Consider the following 18,299-nt stretch of genomic DNA (forward strand, 5'->3'; position numbering starts at 1 on the left):
TGTAATGTAATTGTAACTGTATATTTGTTGTATTATAATTATATAAGATTTATATATGTGGTTGTATAAGAATTGTGTTATAATTGTTGCTATAAAATGCATCTGCAGCGTGTAATTATGCGCTGCTGATGCACTTTTCTGTAGCATGCGGCCGTGCACTATGGAAAAGTGCATCCACAGCATGCTACAGATGTACTTTATCGCAGCACACATCGTACCCTATCAAAGTGTTATGACTTTTAATAGCTTAGAGTTGTGCAACGTGCAATGCATACTATGGATAACATAACTGTGCGCTATGGAAAGTTATATTTGTTATAGTGTGTGTTTAGAAGGAGAATGCATAAATTGACAGACACGATTGATAACAAAAGTAATATCGGGCCATGTGATTGTGACATATTATAGTGCCCCAATAATGCTTTGGTAGATAAGGGGGTCAACCATTGTTGAGGAGGATGAGCATGTAGTGAAATCACCTTCAATAATTGATGTGGAGATAGGACGTGCACCGTCCATTTTAACTCGTAGAAGTCCTATAATATATTTACTCTGAGGCTCCATTTGGTTTGTGAGATAAGATTAATAGTGTTAGGGATTAATGATATGATAGAGAGTATTTGGTAGGTGGGATATGATTAATGGTGTAGGGATTAATGATGTGATAAATAATCATTGGTTCCCCCAAGGGATTATTTATTACACCATTAATCCTTACCCTATTAATCTTATCCCACCTACCATAATCCTATCCCATAAACCAAATGGAGACTGAGAGAAAAGGCAACCTTTAGAATGTGGAAGAAATTCTATGTCAAGAAAAAAATGAGCGTTGTCAAGATTTCGAATAGGAAACTCTTGATGAAGAAGATGGAGTAATATGACAATGTCTTTTTGATCACTACCAATTATTAAAAAATTATCTACGTAAATTAGAAAAAATATTGAAAATTTCTCATTGCATTTATAGAAAAAAAGAGAGTCAATTTTTAAGTCATAGAATTCCTGAGTATGAAGCCAAGTAGATAGACGATAAAACAATGCATAAGGTGTTTATCGAAGACCATATATAGATTTCTAAAGTTGACACACATGTGTTGAAAGTTATGGGTGGATGAATCTAGATGGTTGTTCCATAAAAACAGTTTCTTTAATGTGTCATGAAGGAAAGCATTTGTAACATCTAATGGTCGTATTGGCCACTTGAAGTTAACAACTATAGATAATAACAATCTGATTGTTATAATTTTGGTGATCGAATTAAAAGTATCATTGTAATCAATACCTAGTTGTTGATTAAAGCCCTTAGCAATAGGCAAGTTTTGTAACTCAATGGATCCATCTACACGATACTTGATTCAGTAAACTCATTTATGGAATACAAGTAACTAAGCTCTAAGTTATATTGTGAAGAAGAGCATCAAACTCTGTAATGATCAAAACATGACAATTTGAATTTTTGACTTCCTGTGTAAAGCTAGAAGGCTCAATAAAATTTGAAGAAGTAACAAGAGCATGTGGAAGATGATAATGAGTGGAAACTAGTGGACATCAAGCATAAATATCGCTTAAAGGAAATATTCAATGAGAAGTATCATCATCAAAGCTATTCAGAGATGAATAGCCAAATTGATAGAAATCAAAGCTAGAGAGTGAGTCACCACTAGCCGTTGAGGTTGCAGAATTAGTAAGATAGAGCCAAGATATCATCTATTCTTATACTTTCAATATGTTTTGTTGGAGTAATCTATAGTACTTTGATTATCTAAAGGAGGGTTTGAGGTGGCAATTGCAAATAAAAAAAGAGACTTATTAAAAGTAATATGTTGAGAAATATATATTCGTTCAGTCAAAATATGGAGGCAATGATATTCATGATGCAAATTACTATAACCAAAGAAAATATATTTTTGAGAGCGAGAGCTAAACTTGTGTTTAGAGTAAGGTCATAATTAAGGACAACATGCACAACTAAAGATATAAAAGAATGAGTAATGTAGATGATGATTACAAAGTCTATCTATGGGGCTTTTGTTTTGAAGTAGTGAAATGGGTAAATGATTGATAAGACACAGATCAAACTTTCTTTTTCATTGAAAAAATCTAAATGAACTTGCTAAAATTATCAAAAAAAATAACATAATAAAAAAAATCCTGATTAGATAGAATAGGAGTACGACCCCACACATTAAAGTAAATAATTTTCAAAGGAAAACTAGAAGTGCGAGTAGAAGACACAAAAGATCGTTTATAAGATTTTATTTTCATACAAGCTTCATATAAATGAGATAATGAGGCTAAAGAAGTTGGTAAACCAAAATAATTAATAATATCCTGAATAAGACGTAGAGACAGATGACCAAGACATGCGTGCTAAGAGAATTTATTCGTGTGTTCTCTAACAAAAGCTTTGAAAGGTGGGTTGAAGATGATAAAAATAATTTTTAATGCCGCCTTAGAGTAAAATAGTTCCTGTCACGGGATCCTTCATAAGACATTAATGAGGATGAAATTCGAAAACACATTATTATCAAGAATAAATTGATGCACGAAAAGTAAATTCTTAGTGATAGAAGGAATATGAAAAGTATTGCACATGAAAAAAGTATGAACACATGAATAAAAGGATATGTTTCCAAAGTGAAAAATTTATAAACCTAAGCCATTGCCTATTTACACCATGTTGGGTCCAAGATAAGACAAATTCATACTCCAGTGTAACATGATGAGTTGTTCCAGAATTCGGATGATATGCCAAGGTTCCAAGAACTGACAACGTTATATTAGGAGGGATGGAGAGTGAGAATGCTCCAAAATGAAATGATTGAGTACTAGATTGCCAAGATGAGGGAGGAGTTTAATTCAATGATTCAAGTCCTCGTAGAAAATTTGAGTCAAACCTTTTATAACAATTTTGAGCATAATGACCATAGTTGAGGCAAATCTAACAGCGTCCTCAACCTCGACCTCGACTCTAACCTCTGATACCTCCATTCTAATTTTGATGACGATGATGTCGCGAAGGAGGCTGATTATATTGATCAAGTTATAGAGCTTTGTTAATCATCTGTGCCGATAAAGATAAAGAATCTGAAATACTTTGAGATTGTATTTGTAAAAATCGTTCATGAGAGGATAGTATATCATGAAGACTTTTGAGCGACACTTGATCCATGCGAATTGTCACACTTAGAGCAAAGTTATCATATTGAGGACTTAAACTTGCAAAAACATGCATTAATAGTTCTGGATCAGAGAGCAGATGTCCAATAATTACAGCTAAGTTGTTGGTGATAGTCTTGATTAATTGCATATAGTTATTGATAGAGATATTTCCTTATTGCACAAACTGTAATTGTAGACGAAGTTAGAAAACTCGTGCTTGAGAGTGGAATGTAAAAGAGTGATCAAGAGATTTCCAAACTTGACAAAAGTTGTTGAGCCCAACGAGCATGAGAAATATAGACTCAGTGATTGATGAGATTAACCAAGTCAAGATTAATTGATCATTTTTAAACCAAATAACATAAAATGAATCATCTTTTTGAGTTGAGGATAAAGTACCAGACCAAGTAAGTCATTAACACAAAGTAAAGGAAGAATTTGTAATTTTCATAATAAATAGTTACCATGATCAAGTTTAATGGAAAAGGAAAGAACCGTATAAATAGGGAAAGAGGTATTTTATGATGATATTGCTATAAGTTGTCTAAATAATAATGCAAAAATATATGACGTGCAATCATAATAATAATAATTATTATTATTGTAGCAATGAATATATTGATTTTGAAAATATTATCTTTGACTATCGATTACTGTCAATATTGATTATGATGTCAAATATAATATATCTAATTGAAATCAATTTAAGATTATTTTTTATAATTACTTTATTTGTCACCATTACTTAGCGGGCTCTTCATGCATGTGAAACCTAAGAGCACACACTTGCTCTTAAATGTCAAGCCTGTCTACAAACTTTTATTCTAAACTTTCAATTTAGTCTTATTCCCCTAGTACCATCAAAGTAAATGAACCATCATTCTTAACTTCCAGCCAAGGGCTGGTAATGTACCTGAGGCTTGCTTTAACGGCAAGAACAGAATATTTATCACTTAAAGTTAAAATAATTAACTCGCTTTGTTTTCTCCTTTGATTTTCCTTCTCTCGTCTAGTTTAACTTATACGACTACTAAGCACGCCGACTTATCTAATTATATAAGTATTTAACCTGATTAAGTTGTTCTGATACTAACAAGATTTGATCAAAAAATCTAATTACTTTCGACGTGGCTCGAATTCATATGTATCATATTCGTGTAGAATTTAGATAAAAGTAAAAAAAAAATTAAGACTAGTACACGATCGAATCTACAAATCGTCGATGTGTTGCTATCACTCTTTTTTGTAGCATCTACTTTGCTTCCTGAAAGAGCTTGGAATGGAGATGCGAAGACATCACTATAAATAGCAAGCTAAATTACACACTACAAACCACAAATTAATGGCCATCATTTAGAAATCGTAGCCTATGATCTTATTCATGATCGGGTATGGCGGATTCGATACTGAAGGTCTACTCCGCGAAGCCAATTCTTCCGGACGTGTCTCGTGTTCTTGCTTGCCTCTACGAGAAGGATGTCAAGTTCGAGCTTAAAAACTTGTATCCGGGCCACCATATTGCCCGTGACTTGCTCACTCTCCAGGTTCGTAAAATTGTACATCATATATTAGTTTAATACGGACCGGATCGGTCGATTCAACCAGTTCGGTTCAACTAATGCGTAATGCCTAACTATTTTCTTGGGCAGGCATCTACAAGATCACCGGTTACAGCGTGGGAAGATGGACAAACTTTGCTATTTGGTAACGAAGAACTATTCTCATTGTCCATTTCCAAAAATTCTCATTCGCCCTCCAAAGTTTAGCAAATTGCATTTTGACTCTCTAGAGTTTTGAAAATTTGGATCGATCGACCTACCATGTATGGATCGATTGGAGTTCGACAAACTAAACTAAAAGGTGTAAACTGAAATGGTTCTAAAAATTATTAGGGTTAAAAGGAAATTTTGTGAAGTGAAAAATTACCAATTACCCCTTTGTTTTTTTTTTAATTTAGTGCATGAGATTTAACTGTGTAAAATTATAAATAGATGCTGAAAAATTCATTATTCTGATTTGAACCGTTACGGAATTATAAATTTATGGGCTGTTATGACTGTTTTATGAATTATTTTAGAATCTAGAGCGCTATGCCGTTACATATCGGAGAAGTACGCGGATCGCGGAAACCGTTATCTCCTGGGAAAAGACATCCTCGAGAGAGCCTCCATTGAGCAATGGCTGAAGCTCGAGGAGCAGAGCTTCGACCCCCTGAGCCGGGACCTGACCTTCCACCTCGCCTTCGCCGTCGAGCCCTGCGACCGCGCCTTGCTCGTCAGCGGAGCGAAAAAGCTAACCATTGTACTCGACGCCTACGATCAGCGACTAGGCGATTACGAGTTCCTCGCCGGCGACGAGTTCTCCCTCGCCGATCTGTCGCACCTCCCCAACTCCCACTACATCGCCCACTCCGACGAGTGGGGCCACCTGTTCGAGTCCCGGAAGAATGTTCGCCGGTGGTGGGACGCCATCTCGCGGCGGCCTTCGTGGGAGAAAGTGGTGGAGACTCTTAACGAGGTGGACATCGAAAGCGGGGATCAGGAAGAGGATGCCACTGCAAGCAAAGAAACTCAAAAAGAGAAGTCCACTCTGCACATTCTGCCTTCCAAGTCCAGCGGAACTCAATCCCTTACTAGTTTTGTTCCTCAACCTAAAACACATAAAGTTGAATTGTTCAAGGGATCATCAACTTCAACTTCTGAGCTTCCAAGACAAGATCCTACCAAACCACAATCTTCTGAGGTGATCTCTACCTTTCTAAAGTCAATCACGTTAATTGTGCAAAGATACACTAAGTTAGCTATTTATATTGCTCTTATGGTACCTGATTAGGGTTCCAAGTTAGGGGAGGATGATGGGCCAACTTCTTCTAAATCCTCTGGAGCTACTTCAACACAATCAACTCCAAGTACAGACATGAGTGCAAAACCAGCACAAGCATCATCTACTTCAACTTCAGAGGTACCAAGAGAAGATTTTGTCAAGCCATCATCTTCTCTAACACCTACTGCTAGCCAAGCAAGCTTAGCAGCTACTGATGTAAGTTACTCAATGTCTCTCTAAGTAATATACCAAGCATATATTAAAAAGTCTCTACTCAATCCTCTGGAATTTCACTAACACAATTAGCTTAAAGTACATTGCAAAATGCACCATCAACTCAAACATCATCAATAGTCAGGCAAGTCCAACTATTATATTGATGTAAATTTTGACTTCTCTTGAGTTAATTACTTGTCTTCTTATACCATACTTGAGTAGGGTTCTGTACTAAATGAGAATGATGGACTTACTACTCAATTCTCTAGGATTACTCCAATATAATCAACCCCAAGTACAGTAAAGAACAAAGGCATCTTCAACTTCAAAGACTGCAAAACAAGTTGTTAGGTCACCATCTTCTTGGACACTAATCACTAGTTAAACAACTTCAACAACTATTGGTGTATCCTCTACATCTTTAAATTCATCTTATTGAGTAATTTAATAACTCAAATCATATCACTCATATGAAGATATATTGATTAGATACTTAACATCCTCTTATCACGTTCAATTAAAGGGTTCTATAACAAAGAAGGAAGATGAACTAACTTCTTCTCAATCCACGAAAACTACAACACAATTAACTTGAGTACAATCAACAACATACATTGAACAAATACTCCAACACAAGATTATCCAAAACCATCAACACCTTTGGCACCAACCATTAACCAAGAAACACCAACAAGAAGTAATGTAAGCTCTACTTCTCTATGTCCATATTGCTCAACAATTAAATAACTCACTCATATTACTTACACGGAGAGACATGGATTAGCTAGTTATCTTTCTCATACCTTCTCTGGTAGAATTTTATATTAAAGAAGAAAGATATGCACTACCCAATCCTTAGAAACAACTCTTATACAACTAACGAAATATTTTTTAAAAAAAAAAATTTGACATCATCAATTTCAAAAACTCTTATACAACATTAAAAAAAGCTCTTGAGTCATCATCCACTCTCACACCTACCTTTTAGTTTTAATGAAACAACTTCAAAAACAATTGACATAGGCTCTACTTCTCTAAGCTGATTTTATTGAGTACTCAATTACTTAAATCATATCACTTGCATGATGACACATTAAGTTTGTTACTTAACCTCCTCTTATCACACTTGAGTTGGATTCTGCCCCAAGAAAAGATGACAAATTGCCTTCTTCTCAATCCACTTGAACTACATTACAATCAGCTCAAAGTACAACAAAAAATATACAATCAACTCAGAATTATCAATTTCAACATCAAAGACTTCAGTGCCAACTTTATCCCAACCTCGATTTTCTCCAACATCTATCACCAACCAAGCAACTTCATTGAGTGATGTAAGCTCGATTTTTCTATGCTCAAAGGATGATGTTATGATTAGTTAGCCCTCAAAAACTACTTTTATACAATCAACTAAAACTATATCAAAGAATATATAATAAACTAAGACATCATCAATTTAAAATTTAGAGGCTGCAAAAAAAGTTATTCTCTCACACCTACCTCGACTGAAGAAACATCAAAAACTATTATGTAGGGTCTACTTCTCTAAATTGATTTTATTGAGGATTCAATAACTTAATTCATATCACTTGCATGGAAATACATTATATTAGTCACTTAACTTTTTCTTCTCTCACTCGAGTAGGATTCCACCCCAAGAAAGGATGACAAATTGACTTCTTCTCCATCCACTGGAACTACATCGCAATCGACTCAAAGTACAACAGAAAAATTACAATCAAGTCAGAGTTTATCCACTTCAACGTCAAAGACTTCAACACCAACCTTATCCCAAGCAACTTCACCGACTGATGTAAGTTTTAATTTTCTATATCAATATTATTAAATAACTCAGTCATATGATATGCATTGGGAGACATTGATTATATATATATATATATATATATATATATATATATCTTACTCATATGATGCTCTTGTAGGATTTCACATTAAAGAATGATAGAGTGGTGACTTTAGAGCCCACTAAAACTACTCCTATGCAGCCAACTAAAAGTACAACAAAGAATTTAGAACAAATTGATACCCCATCAGTTTCAACTTCAGAGGATTCAAAAAAAGTTATCGAGACATCATCCACTATCACATCTGACGCTACTAAAGCAACTTCAAAAACTATTAATGTAGGCTCTACTTCTGTAAGTTGATTTGTTTTAGTATTACTTATTTCATATCACTTGTGCGGAGATACATTGAGTTAGTTATTTGACATTCTCTTGTCTCACTTGAGTAGGATTCCACCTCAAGAAAGGATGACAAAATGATTTCTTCTCAGTTCATTGGAACTACATCACAATCGGTTCAAAGTACAATGGAAAATAAAGAATCAAGTCAGAGTCTATCAACTTCAACGTCAAAGACTTCAACACCAACCTTATTCCAATCTCCATCTTCTCCGACATCTACCACCAACCAAGAAACTTCATCGAGTAATGTAAGTTTTAATTTTCTATATCAATATTATTAAATAACTCAGGAATATGATATGCATTGGGAGGCATTGATTATCTATTTATCTTACTCATACGATGTTCTTGTAGGATTTCAAATTAAAGAATGATAATGTGGTGACTTTAGAGTTATCTAAAACTACTCCTATGCAGCGAACTAAAAGTACAACAAAGAATTTAGAACAACTGATATTCCATTAGTTTCAACTAAAGCGGATTAAAAAAAAAAATCTTGAGTCATCATCCACTATCACATCTAACGCTACTAAAGCAATTTCAATAACTATTGATGTAGGCTCTACTTCTTTAAGTTCATTGGTTTGAGTTTTACTTAATTCATATCACTTATGCATAGATACATTGAGTTAGTTATTTGACTTTCTCTTTTCTCACTTGAGTAGGATTCCACCTCAAGAAAGGATGGCAAAATGACGTCTTCTCAATCCATTGGAACTACATCACAATCAGGCCAAAGTACAATAGAAAATAAAGAATCAAGTCAAAGTTTATCAACTTCAACGTCAAAAACATCAACACCGCCCTTATCCCAACCATCATCTTCTTCAACATCTGCTACTCAAATAACTTCAACTACTACTGATGTAATCCCTCATATTTTATCAAGTTCATTTTATTCAAAATTTCAAGACATCCTATGATTTGCTACTTATCTTTGTTTTTCGACATTTCAATAGGCTTCTACTCCTTCAACAAATGGTAGATCAACTACTCCACAAGCTCAGAATACAACAACGAATACGCAATCGAACTCCTTCCCATCAACCCAAGGTTCTCCATCTGTGAGCCAGAGCGGCCCTACATCACGATCAGTCCAAAGTACAATGAAAAATAAAGAATCAAGTCAGAGTTTATCAACTTCAACGTCAAAGACTTCAACACAAACCTCATCCGAATCACCATCTTCTCCAACATCTACCACCAACCAAGCAACTTCATTGAGTGATGTAAGTTTTACTTTTATATGTCAATATTATTACATAACTTAGGCATATGATATGCATTGGGAAACATTGATTAGGTATTTATCTTACTCATCATGGTGCTCTTGTAGGATCTCACATCGATAAGGATAATGTGGTGACTATCCAATCCTCTAAAACTACTCCTATGTAACCAACTAAAAGTAAAAAAAAAAATTAGAACAAATGGATACATCATTAGCTTCAACTTTAGAGGATTCAAAAAAGATTCTTGAGTCATCATCCACTCTCATATCTACCATTACTAAAGCAACTTCAAAAACTATTGATGTAGGCTCTACTTCTTTAAGTTGATTTATTTTAGTATTGCTTAATTCATATCACTTGTGCGTAGATACATTGAGTTAGTCATTTGACTTTCTCTCTTCTCACTTGTGTAGGATTCCATCTCAAAAAAGGATGACAAATTGACTTCTACTCAAGCCATTGGAACTACATCACAATTTGGCCAAAGTACAATGGAAAATAAAGAATCAAGTCAGAGTTTATCAACTTCAACACCACCTCCACCATCTTCTCCAACATCTGCTACTCAAATAACTTCAACTACTACTAATGTAATCCCACATATTTTATCAAGTTTATTTTATTCAAAATTTCAAGACATCATATGGCTTGCTACTTATCTTTGTTTTCTGGCGATTCGATAGGCTTCTACTCCAACAAATGGTAGATCAACTACTTCACAAGCTCAGAATACAGCAGCAAATACTCAATCGAACTCCTTGCCATCAACCGAAGGTTCTCCATTTGTAAGCCAAGGTGTCCCTACATCACAATCGGTCCAAAGTATAATGAAAAATAAAGAATCAAGTCAGAGTTTATCAACTTCAACGTCAAATACTTCAACACCAACCTTATTCGATTCTCCATCTTCTCTAACATCTATCACCAACCAAGCAACTTCACCGAGTGATGTAAGTTTTACTTTTAAACCTCAATATTATTAAATAACTCAGTCATATGATATTCCCATATATTGATTAGGTATTTATCTTACTTATCATGGTGCTCTTGTAGTATATCACATCCAATAAGGAAAATGTGGTGACTATCCAATCCTCTAAAACTACTATGTAACCAACTAAAAGTACAACAAAAATTTAGAACAAATTGATACATCATTAGCTTCAACTTAAGAGGATTCAAAAAAGATTCTCGAGTCATCATCCACTCTTACATCTACCATTATTAAAGCATCTTCAAAAACTAGTGATGTAGGCTCTACTTCTTTAAGTTGATATTTGTTAGTATTGCTCAATTCATATCACTTGTGCGTAGATACATTGAGTTAGTCATTTGACTTTCTCTTTTCTCACTTTAGGATTCCATCTCAAAAAATGATGACAAATTGACTTCTACTCAGTCCATTGCAACTACATCACAACTGGGCCAAAGTACAATGGAAAATAAAGAATCACGTCAGAGTTTATCAACTTCAACACCACCTCCACCATCTTCTCCAACATTTGCTACTCAGATAACTTCAACTACTACTGATGTAATCCCTCATATTTTATCAAGTTCATTTTATTCAAAATTTCAAGACATCCTATGGCTTGCTACTTATCTTTGTTTTCTGACAATTCAATAGGCTTCTACTCCAACAACAAATGGTAGATCAACCACTCCACAAGCTCAGAATACAGCAGCAAATACTCAATCAAACTCCTTGCCATCAACCCAAGTTTCTTCATCTGAGAGCCACAGTGGCCCTACAAATCCAGCAAATAAAACTAGTGTCACAGTAAGTTAAGTCTCTCCTACCCTTTCCCTTCTCTAGCAGTTCAAGGACTCAATTGCTTAAGTTCAAGGACTCAATTGCTTAAGTTTGCATCAGATATAATACTTTTGGTATATGTCAATCTTCAGGATACAATTTCAACAACTTCACAAGGATCAACAACTCCATCTACTAATACAACACCAAGTAATGCTCAACCGAATTCAACTAATGAGCATTCAAAGTAACAAGAGGAGAGAGCTCAGCCAAAGACTCCTCCAAAAGACTCTCCTAATGAATCCAGTAACTGAGAAAACAATTTCCTTGTACTTCGACTGCTACCTGAATTATTTTTTATCAGTTAATGAACCTTTACTTATTGTTGTTTCTGGCTTTCTTGACAGTTTATCTACCAATATGTAACTTAACACTTGGTGTGATATTCTAATAACTTCTGTTTGTGGAGTTGATCGCTAATAGCATTCAATATCTTAAACACTATTCAATATCTTAAACACTTCACAGGTAGGATTTCAGAGTGAAATTTAGGGATAAAATATTACAAGAAAACAATTCTATTGAAAAAGTAGCTACTATCTCCTACAATTATGGAGAATAACTTCTCAAAACCACCGACAATCATTTACTCATTTTCATTATTCTCAGCAAGAGAGTGAACTATCTTGTTGTGCCTGATCAGCCATCATATTAACAATCAATATCACCAATAATCAATCTGTACAATCGCCCTTCTACTTTTACAATGGCATCTTCCATAACTGTTAAAAGTACCTGCACTATTGAAGCTCTATTTGAACTATAGGAGTACACTCCAGTTCTTCTAACCTCTACCAATGGTTGGAAAAGAAATGGGGAAAGGAGTACACAATTTCACAGTCCCAATGCTAAGTTTGGGTTGGGATTTTGGGAGTCTAATAGAACACCTGAAACAGGTGACCCTGTCGGGTGAAAACCTACGTTTAAATTGGGAGGAAAAGAAACTGGCCTTGGCATTGTTACGGCTTCCCTTGTTCTCTGACAACCATGTGAATCATCAGGAAGAAAGCTGGAAGCTGTATTTGGATCAGCAGTTGAATTTACCCTATTACTCGTTGATGGTTGAATGCTATTTATTGGAAGCATGTTCGTTGGCGCTCGAGAATGCATTACCATTGCCTCAAAACTAAAGTTCCCAGGTGGTGATGATGCATTGAAAGTCCTCCCAGAATGAGAAAGATGATTAAACCCCGAGGGGGTGTTAAAGCCATTCAAAGTAGGCTGCATAGCGCCTACTTTTGGAAGTTGATTTGCTACCTTTTGCCAAATACCATGGAAACCTACTGCACTGTGTGGTTTCGAAGAACTTTCTCGATCTCTAGTACTGTACTCAGCAGAATCCTGGTATCTACAAGGGAGAGAAGATGGGGTAGCTGATGGAGTTGATCTTGCTTTAACTTCATTTTCTGTGTCATCTACTGCATTTTCTGATACGGACGCACTCGTGGAAGGTGTATTTTCTGGCTGGAAAGAATGTGGAGATATCGATATCAGGGGCGGCTGAGACATTTGTGATGATGCATCTTTCTCTCCAACCCACCCCCGGCCAAATTTGGTCCCACGAGGAAGAACATGTTCAATTCGTCTAGCAGCAATTTCCCATCCAACAGGACCAAATTTTGCAGCAAATCGTGCCAAGCTCCGGGCATATGCATTCTCCGTGTAAAGGCCGACCTGATTGACATTGAGACACTGTCAACTGTTAGTAGATGATTTATTGAGATATTATGTCATGGCATCCAAGATCTAAAAGGGTCAAAAGTATGACTAAAGGGAAAGGATGTAAGTCTTGAAATAATCTTCCAACTCTGACAGTTGTAGTGAATATAACTATTACATAGTTATAAGAATGTTGGAGATAAAATAACCAAATCACTAGACACTGAATAATGGGCACAGACAAAGCTTATATATTGGATTCTGACTTAATAACTTACAGGAATTAGCTGCTTTCTTTCTCCATCAAATGTTGTTAACACTGACAGCTGCTGAGGTTCAGTATATGCATTACGACGGTTTTCATCTATAACAACCGACTTCTTTGAATATTTCGATGTGCCGCCTTTTATGGCAGAACCTACAAAAAAAAACCCATACAGAACAGTCAAACAGTTGATATTTGCAAATGGTGATGATTTTCTGTCACAAAATTTGAGAAGTAAACCTGAAGTATCTTCATTCCTGTTTGAATTATGAGCTTCTGTATTGCGAATGCCACAAGTTTTTGTAGGTAAGTTGGTTAAGGTGGTCTTATCTGAGACCTTTTGTGATAAATCAGGTGAGAAATTGACTGAGTAACGAGTTTCTCTGGCATCAACACTAGGTGGACGACCTATTTTCTTGAAAATATCTTTAGTTGGTGGCCGGCCTCTCCGCGCCGGTTTTTGTTCTTGTTCATTGTCATCACGTTCTTGTCTTAGATTGTAAAAATTCTTTTTTGCTAGTTCTTGAATAGCCCGAGCCTATATAGACAAAATACCTATCAACATAGAAATGATACAGTGCATATGTCAATGCTGAAAAATCAATGAAACAAACAGATAAACATCCGACACCTGTCTGTGGTAGATTGTGTCTGATGCATTGTACTGCATTGCATTTGAGCAGATTAAGAAGACATCGTTCTGCAAACCATGAAAATACAAGTGCAAAATTTTCAGACTAATCATGAAGGGCCTCAAGCAAAAAATGCCCAAACCTCAAAGAACAACAAATGAAGTACAATATGATAAAACAGTACTACAGCGGTAGATGAAACACGCTACAACATTGTTATCTTATCATTTTCAAGCATGAGAACAATGTGATCGGGATGAAGTTTGATGTACAGCAATTCCTTTAAGCTAATTCATAGTAACACTACTACTAACTACATTCTAATACATTATTTTATTCCATCGATATATTATACATCATACATACCATTGTTACTCATTATTCACAAATATAATCAGTAGATACTCCATTTGTTTTCTAAAAACCATCTACATGAATTGTTCTGGAACCCTTTCATAAGATTTTTCTAAATATTAAAACACTAATGCGCTACGCTACTAAATATGATGAGCAGAGTAGATAAGAAAAGATGTAAGATAACCACTAATGGATGGTACAGTCTACAGTGTTGTTTCCTTCTACCAATTTCAGAATGTATTTTTTCTCTTGCTAAGCTTCTTATATGATAATAAAGTGCCCTAAGGGCATAGCCGAGTTGGTTATCACATGGCAAGTTTCAAAATTATAAGGTAATAAAGTCCATGCTAATAGCAACCGGCCAATTCAAGGAGCTTAAAGATATGATTACCAGAGAAAAATGGTTCATTGTTTCGTGTGAAAGGTTCTCTAACGTCTTAATCAATTGGAGATTAAAACATCAAAAGACCAATCTTTAGACAAATCAAAGTTTTCGAGTCATGCTTGAATAAATAGCTTGTAGAATCAGGAAGCCAAAAAAAATGAAAAATGATTCGAGATTGAAGATTGAACCAAAGAAATCCAAGTAATTAATTGGATCTTTTAGTTTGTGTTTCACTTTTTAGTTACTATACTTTTCTACAAGATGAACTCATTCTTTCTAGAAGTATTATCAGCTTTTCATGATACACTAATTTCCCCAGCTCAACATCCACACAGAATCATTATATATGCAAGAAAATGTAGCATCATAGGGAAGTGCCCATGGAGATCTATGACACCAAAAGTTCTTAGAAAAGGAAACTTACGACAGTAAACAAGGGCAACATATAAAATGCTACCATATGCTTGCATAAAGTAAGTTCTATTAGTCATCTAACATATTATTATTAAAGGACAATAATAGTATTTACTCATGCCAATGCTACAGTAAAAAACAACTGTTTTTATTTGTTAGATATGCCAAGTCATACACCAATAAAGTAATTACATTTTTCATATTTCAAAAATCCTGCTCACAATTATAAAGATGGTACTTAATAATAATAACCGATCTGAGAACATAAACCAACATGCAAGCTGTATCATCTAAGGAACATATTCTTATGTTGAACTGTAACATAATATAAACTTTGGGGGAACAAGTGTAGCCATCAATACTTCGGAATGACTAAAATATTAATATCTATTGTTGCTTCCATTTGTTTTATCCCATTTAACAATAGTCAGAATGTGCCAAATCTATTAATCAAAAATAGATGTCTAAAACTTTTAGAATCATATAGGCTCTAGTCGGGGTTGATTCATCATCAAAAGGAATAAAAACAACTTCAATAGCGAACAGATGGCCAAGGTCAAAGAGCTGCAACTACATAGAAGCAATTAACACTGTGTTTTACGTAGCAGGACTCTTGGTTTGCCATTGAACTCAATAAGAACCAATAATAATTTGCATCGGCATAGAAGCAAGAAAGCAATATCTAGAATGTAGCTTCTGCGTAGTAATAGTTGGGAAAAAACTACAAAGCAGTGCTGGTTGTTCAAGCCTACTTTTAGATCTAAAAAGTTTAATAGCCTGAGCAACCATAGCCAGAAATTTTCTAGAACCCCACATATTCTTCATTACGTAAACCAAGTTAATAAGAAAAATGAGGTCAAGTTCTATGCTAATAAATTATAGTGCACAATTTGCACTATGATATATCACAAGCAGAGTAGAAAGACAAAAAATAGATAAATGAGCCAACTTTCAAATATTAGACTTTTACTACAGTTCATACTTATATCTTGACATTTTGATAAAAGTACCACAAAAGCACAATGCCGCAAGTTGACTTGTTCATTCCTAATCTTCATTTTCAGCATGATGAGGACAATCTCAAAAGACAAAGAAAACTAGCTGATAACTGCAAAGTAAATCAGATACTGGGCAAAATCAGTAAAAGAGTTAGCTAACGTGCAAGCCAATGAGAAAGAAGGAACTAGACGCTCTTATCAGTAGCACCTCCAAAAGGGAAGAAATGCAATGGAGTTAGTCTGCATTTTAATTTTTGATGTATCTAGAATTGCTTGTTATTTAATAAGAATTTCTTGGTAAAAAGGGATCACCAAAAAAGAACACCACAGATGAGCATAAAAAATGTCAAGACATGTCAATAAGTAGTAGAAAACGACTTGACATTCAAATATTCTTAGTAACTGACCTCGAACTGCTCCAGGTTGCCATAAACTCCATCTGAAACTTTCTTTCTGATGGTAGCAAAATCCATGGGATGCTTGATAATGTCATGGTAATCGGGAAGCTGATGTAATGGCCAACCAAGATGTCTTTCAATCCCCGTGTCTATAAGGTAACCATATTTAAAACACAACGCACCTCCTCAGGGTCAACTGGCTCCGCAAAGACTCCATAACTATCTTTTCTGATACGATGAGAAGAAACCAATAAATCTAATGAAAAGATACATAATTGAACAGAACATGCACATCGGTTAAACTACAGAACGAGGAAGTAGGCAGATGCAGGCGAGAATCAAACAAACAAGCACAGCACTCACTTCTGTAATCTATCAAGGATGAAAACCAATAACTTTTTGTCCGGTAATGATGTAGTGGGTCCATAATCTGATGGCGATAATACACAAAAAATTATCACAAAAGGCATTCACAAAACAGATGCACGAGCGAGGCATCAAACCTTGTGGAAGATCTGTCACTTTCAGTGTAGGATTCTGCCTCTGTGCCTGAAACAGGGGAAATGAGCCAGACCATCTCAGCAAGAAGGAAAGAAAAACACTTGAACAAGAGATAACAAAGATCACCTTCATAGAGAAAAAAACAAAAAGATTATCTTTTTTCTTGCAAGAAAAAAAAAATTACTAGGAGGTTGACAAATCAAGCCCACTGCACTCACTCACTCTCTCTCTCTCTCTCTCTCTCTAAATTTGCAGTCAAAGATGAAAAGAATAAAAGGAAAAAAGAACGGTATTCAAGAATCCCGCAAATCTAAGAAATGCCCCACCCGGGAAGCCCGCAAAGATTCCCGATCCAGATACGGAATCGTACCAGAAAGTAAATCCGCATTAGGTTTGCTACTCAAGCCTCTTATAATACAACTAATTGTTTGCGGACCACGAAATTCCCAATTTACTCTCCAAGGATCTGCATTCCAGCAGTCAGAGAGAGAGGTAGGGGAAGCGAATGAATCGAAATCAAACTACCTGGGGATCATTCCGGACGAGGCCGACCTTTCGGGTTCTTCCATCGTCCGATTCAGGGCGGGCAGCAGCCGAATCAGCGTTAGGGTTGTCGGAAAGATGAAGAACGGGGCCGAGCTTCTTCTCGCGCCTCCCCTGGTCGGAATCTTGGCGATCGCCTGCTGCTCTGCGATTGTCGCCATCGGGGCTAGGATCGCAGTGCTGCTCCTGCTGGAGGAGGAGGCTTCGGCTCTGAATGTCCAAGAGGGAGGGTCTCCCCTTCTTCTTCGTCTTCCTTGTCGTCGCTGGCGCCTTCGTGTTGCCCATTCCGTACGCCCCGCTCTCTCTCTCTCTCTCCTCGCTCGCTCGGAAGCATATGCCTCACGTGATGCTCGGCAGTATAGGCTCTCTCATGTTTATGTTTATACATAAGATTAGTATATGCAAACATTAAAAACAGCTGCTTCCATAGCATAGTGGTAGTGCGTTCGCTTCGTAAGCGAAAGGTCGCGAGTTCGATCCTCGCTGGGAGCTATCTATCTTGCTACTTTTATTTCCCACCACGTTTTTTAAAATAGAATTCAAGAATTTTGAACGTACAATTATTTTTTTATTTATTGAATTACAATATTTCTCTAAAAGTTAAATTTTTTTAAAAAATCTTAATTTATTATTTTTTAAATTGACGGTGAAAATTAAATCTGGCTTGATCGTCCGGCCGTAAAGATTGGCG

At 35.8% G+C, this 18,299-nt stretch overlaps 2 protein-coding genes and 1 non-coding gene across 8 annotated transcripts; 2 read left to right on the forward strand and 1 right to left on the reverse strand.

Annotated features, from left to right (window-relative positions):
• Positions 1-4,498: 4,498 nt before the first annotated feature.
• LOC122017804 (serine-rich adhesin for platelets-like) lies at positions 4,499-11,914 on the forward strand. 6 transcript variants are annotated; one of them, XM_042575501.1, is made up of 14 exons: positions 4,499-4,709; positions 4,815-4,869; positions 5,243-5,907; positions 5,998-6,204; positions 7,850-8,017; positions 8,148-8,363; positions 8,459-8,659; positions 9,077-9,277; positions 9,371-9,640; positions 10,057-10,233; positions 10,327-10,593; positions 11,001-11,177; positions 11,271-11,423; positions 11,549-11,914. In XM_042575501.1, exons 1-14 carry the CDS (start codon positions 4,557-4,559, stop codon positions 11,645-11,647), a joined length of 3,009 nt encoding a protein of 1,002 aa, XP_042431435.1. In that variant the 5' UTR covers positions 4,499-4,556; the 3' UTR covers positions 11,648-11,914. The 6 variants fall into 6 exon arrangements, with proteins under 6 accessions (XP_042431435.1, XP_042431436.1, XP_042431437.1 ...); XM_042575502.1 differs by having other exon boundaries at positions 8,148-8,348; XM_042575503.1 differs by having other exon boundaries at positions 11,271-11,427; positions 11,549-11,876.
• Positions 11,915-12,085: 171 nt separating this feature from the next.
• LOC122017806 (transcription factor GTE4-like) lies at positions 12,086-17,962 on the reverse strand. Its single transcript, XM_042575507.1, has 9 exons — positions 17,591-17,962; positions 17,068-17,113; positions 16,928-16,994; positions 16,747-16,792; positions 16,574-16,672; positions 14,012-14,080; positions 13,621-13,918; positions 13,394-13,533; positions 12,086-13,130 (listed from the first exon to the last, which is right to left on the reverse strand). Exons 1-9 carry the CDS (start codon positions 17,891-17,893, stop codon positions 12,291-12,293), a joined length of 1,908 nt encoding a protein of 635 aa, XP_042431441.1. The 5' UTR covers positions 17,894-17,962; the 3' UTR covers positions 12,086-12,290.
• Positions 17,963-18,028: 66 nt separating this feature from the next.
• TRNAT-CGU lies at positions 18,029-18,100 on the forward strand. Its single transcript has one exon. It is a non-coding gene; the product is annotated as a tRNA-Thr (tRNA).
• Positions 18,101-18,299: the final 199 nt, after the last annotated feature.

This window comes from Zingiber officinale, chromosome 8B, assembly GCF_018446385.1.
Source record: "Zingiber officinale cultivar Zhangliang chromosome 8B, Zo_v1.1, whole genome shotgun sequence".
Lineage (NCBI taxonomy): Eukaryota > Viridiplantae > Streptophyta > Magnoliopsida > Zingiberales > Zingiberaceae > Zingiber > Zingiber officinale.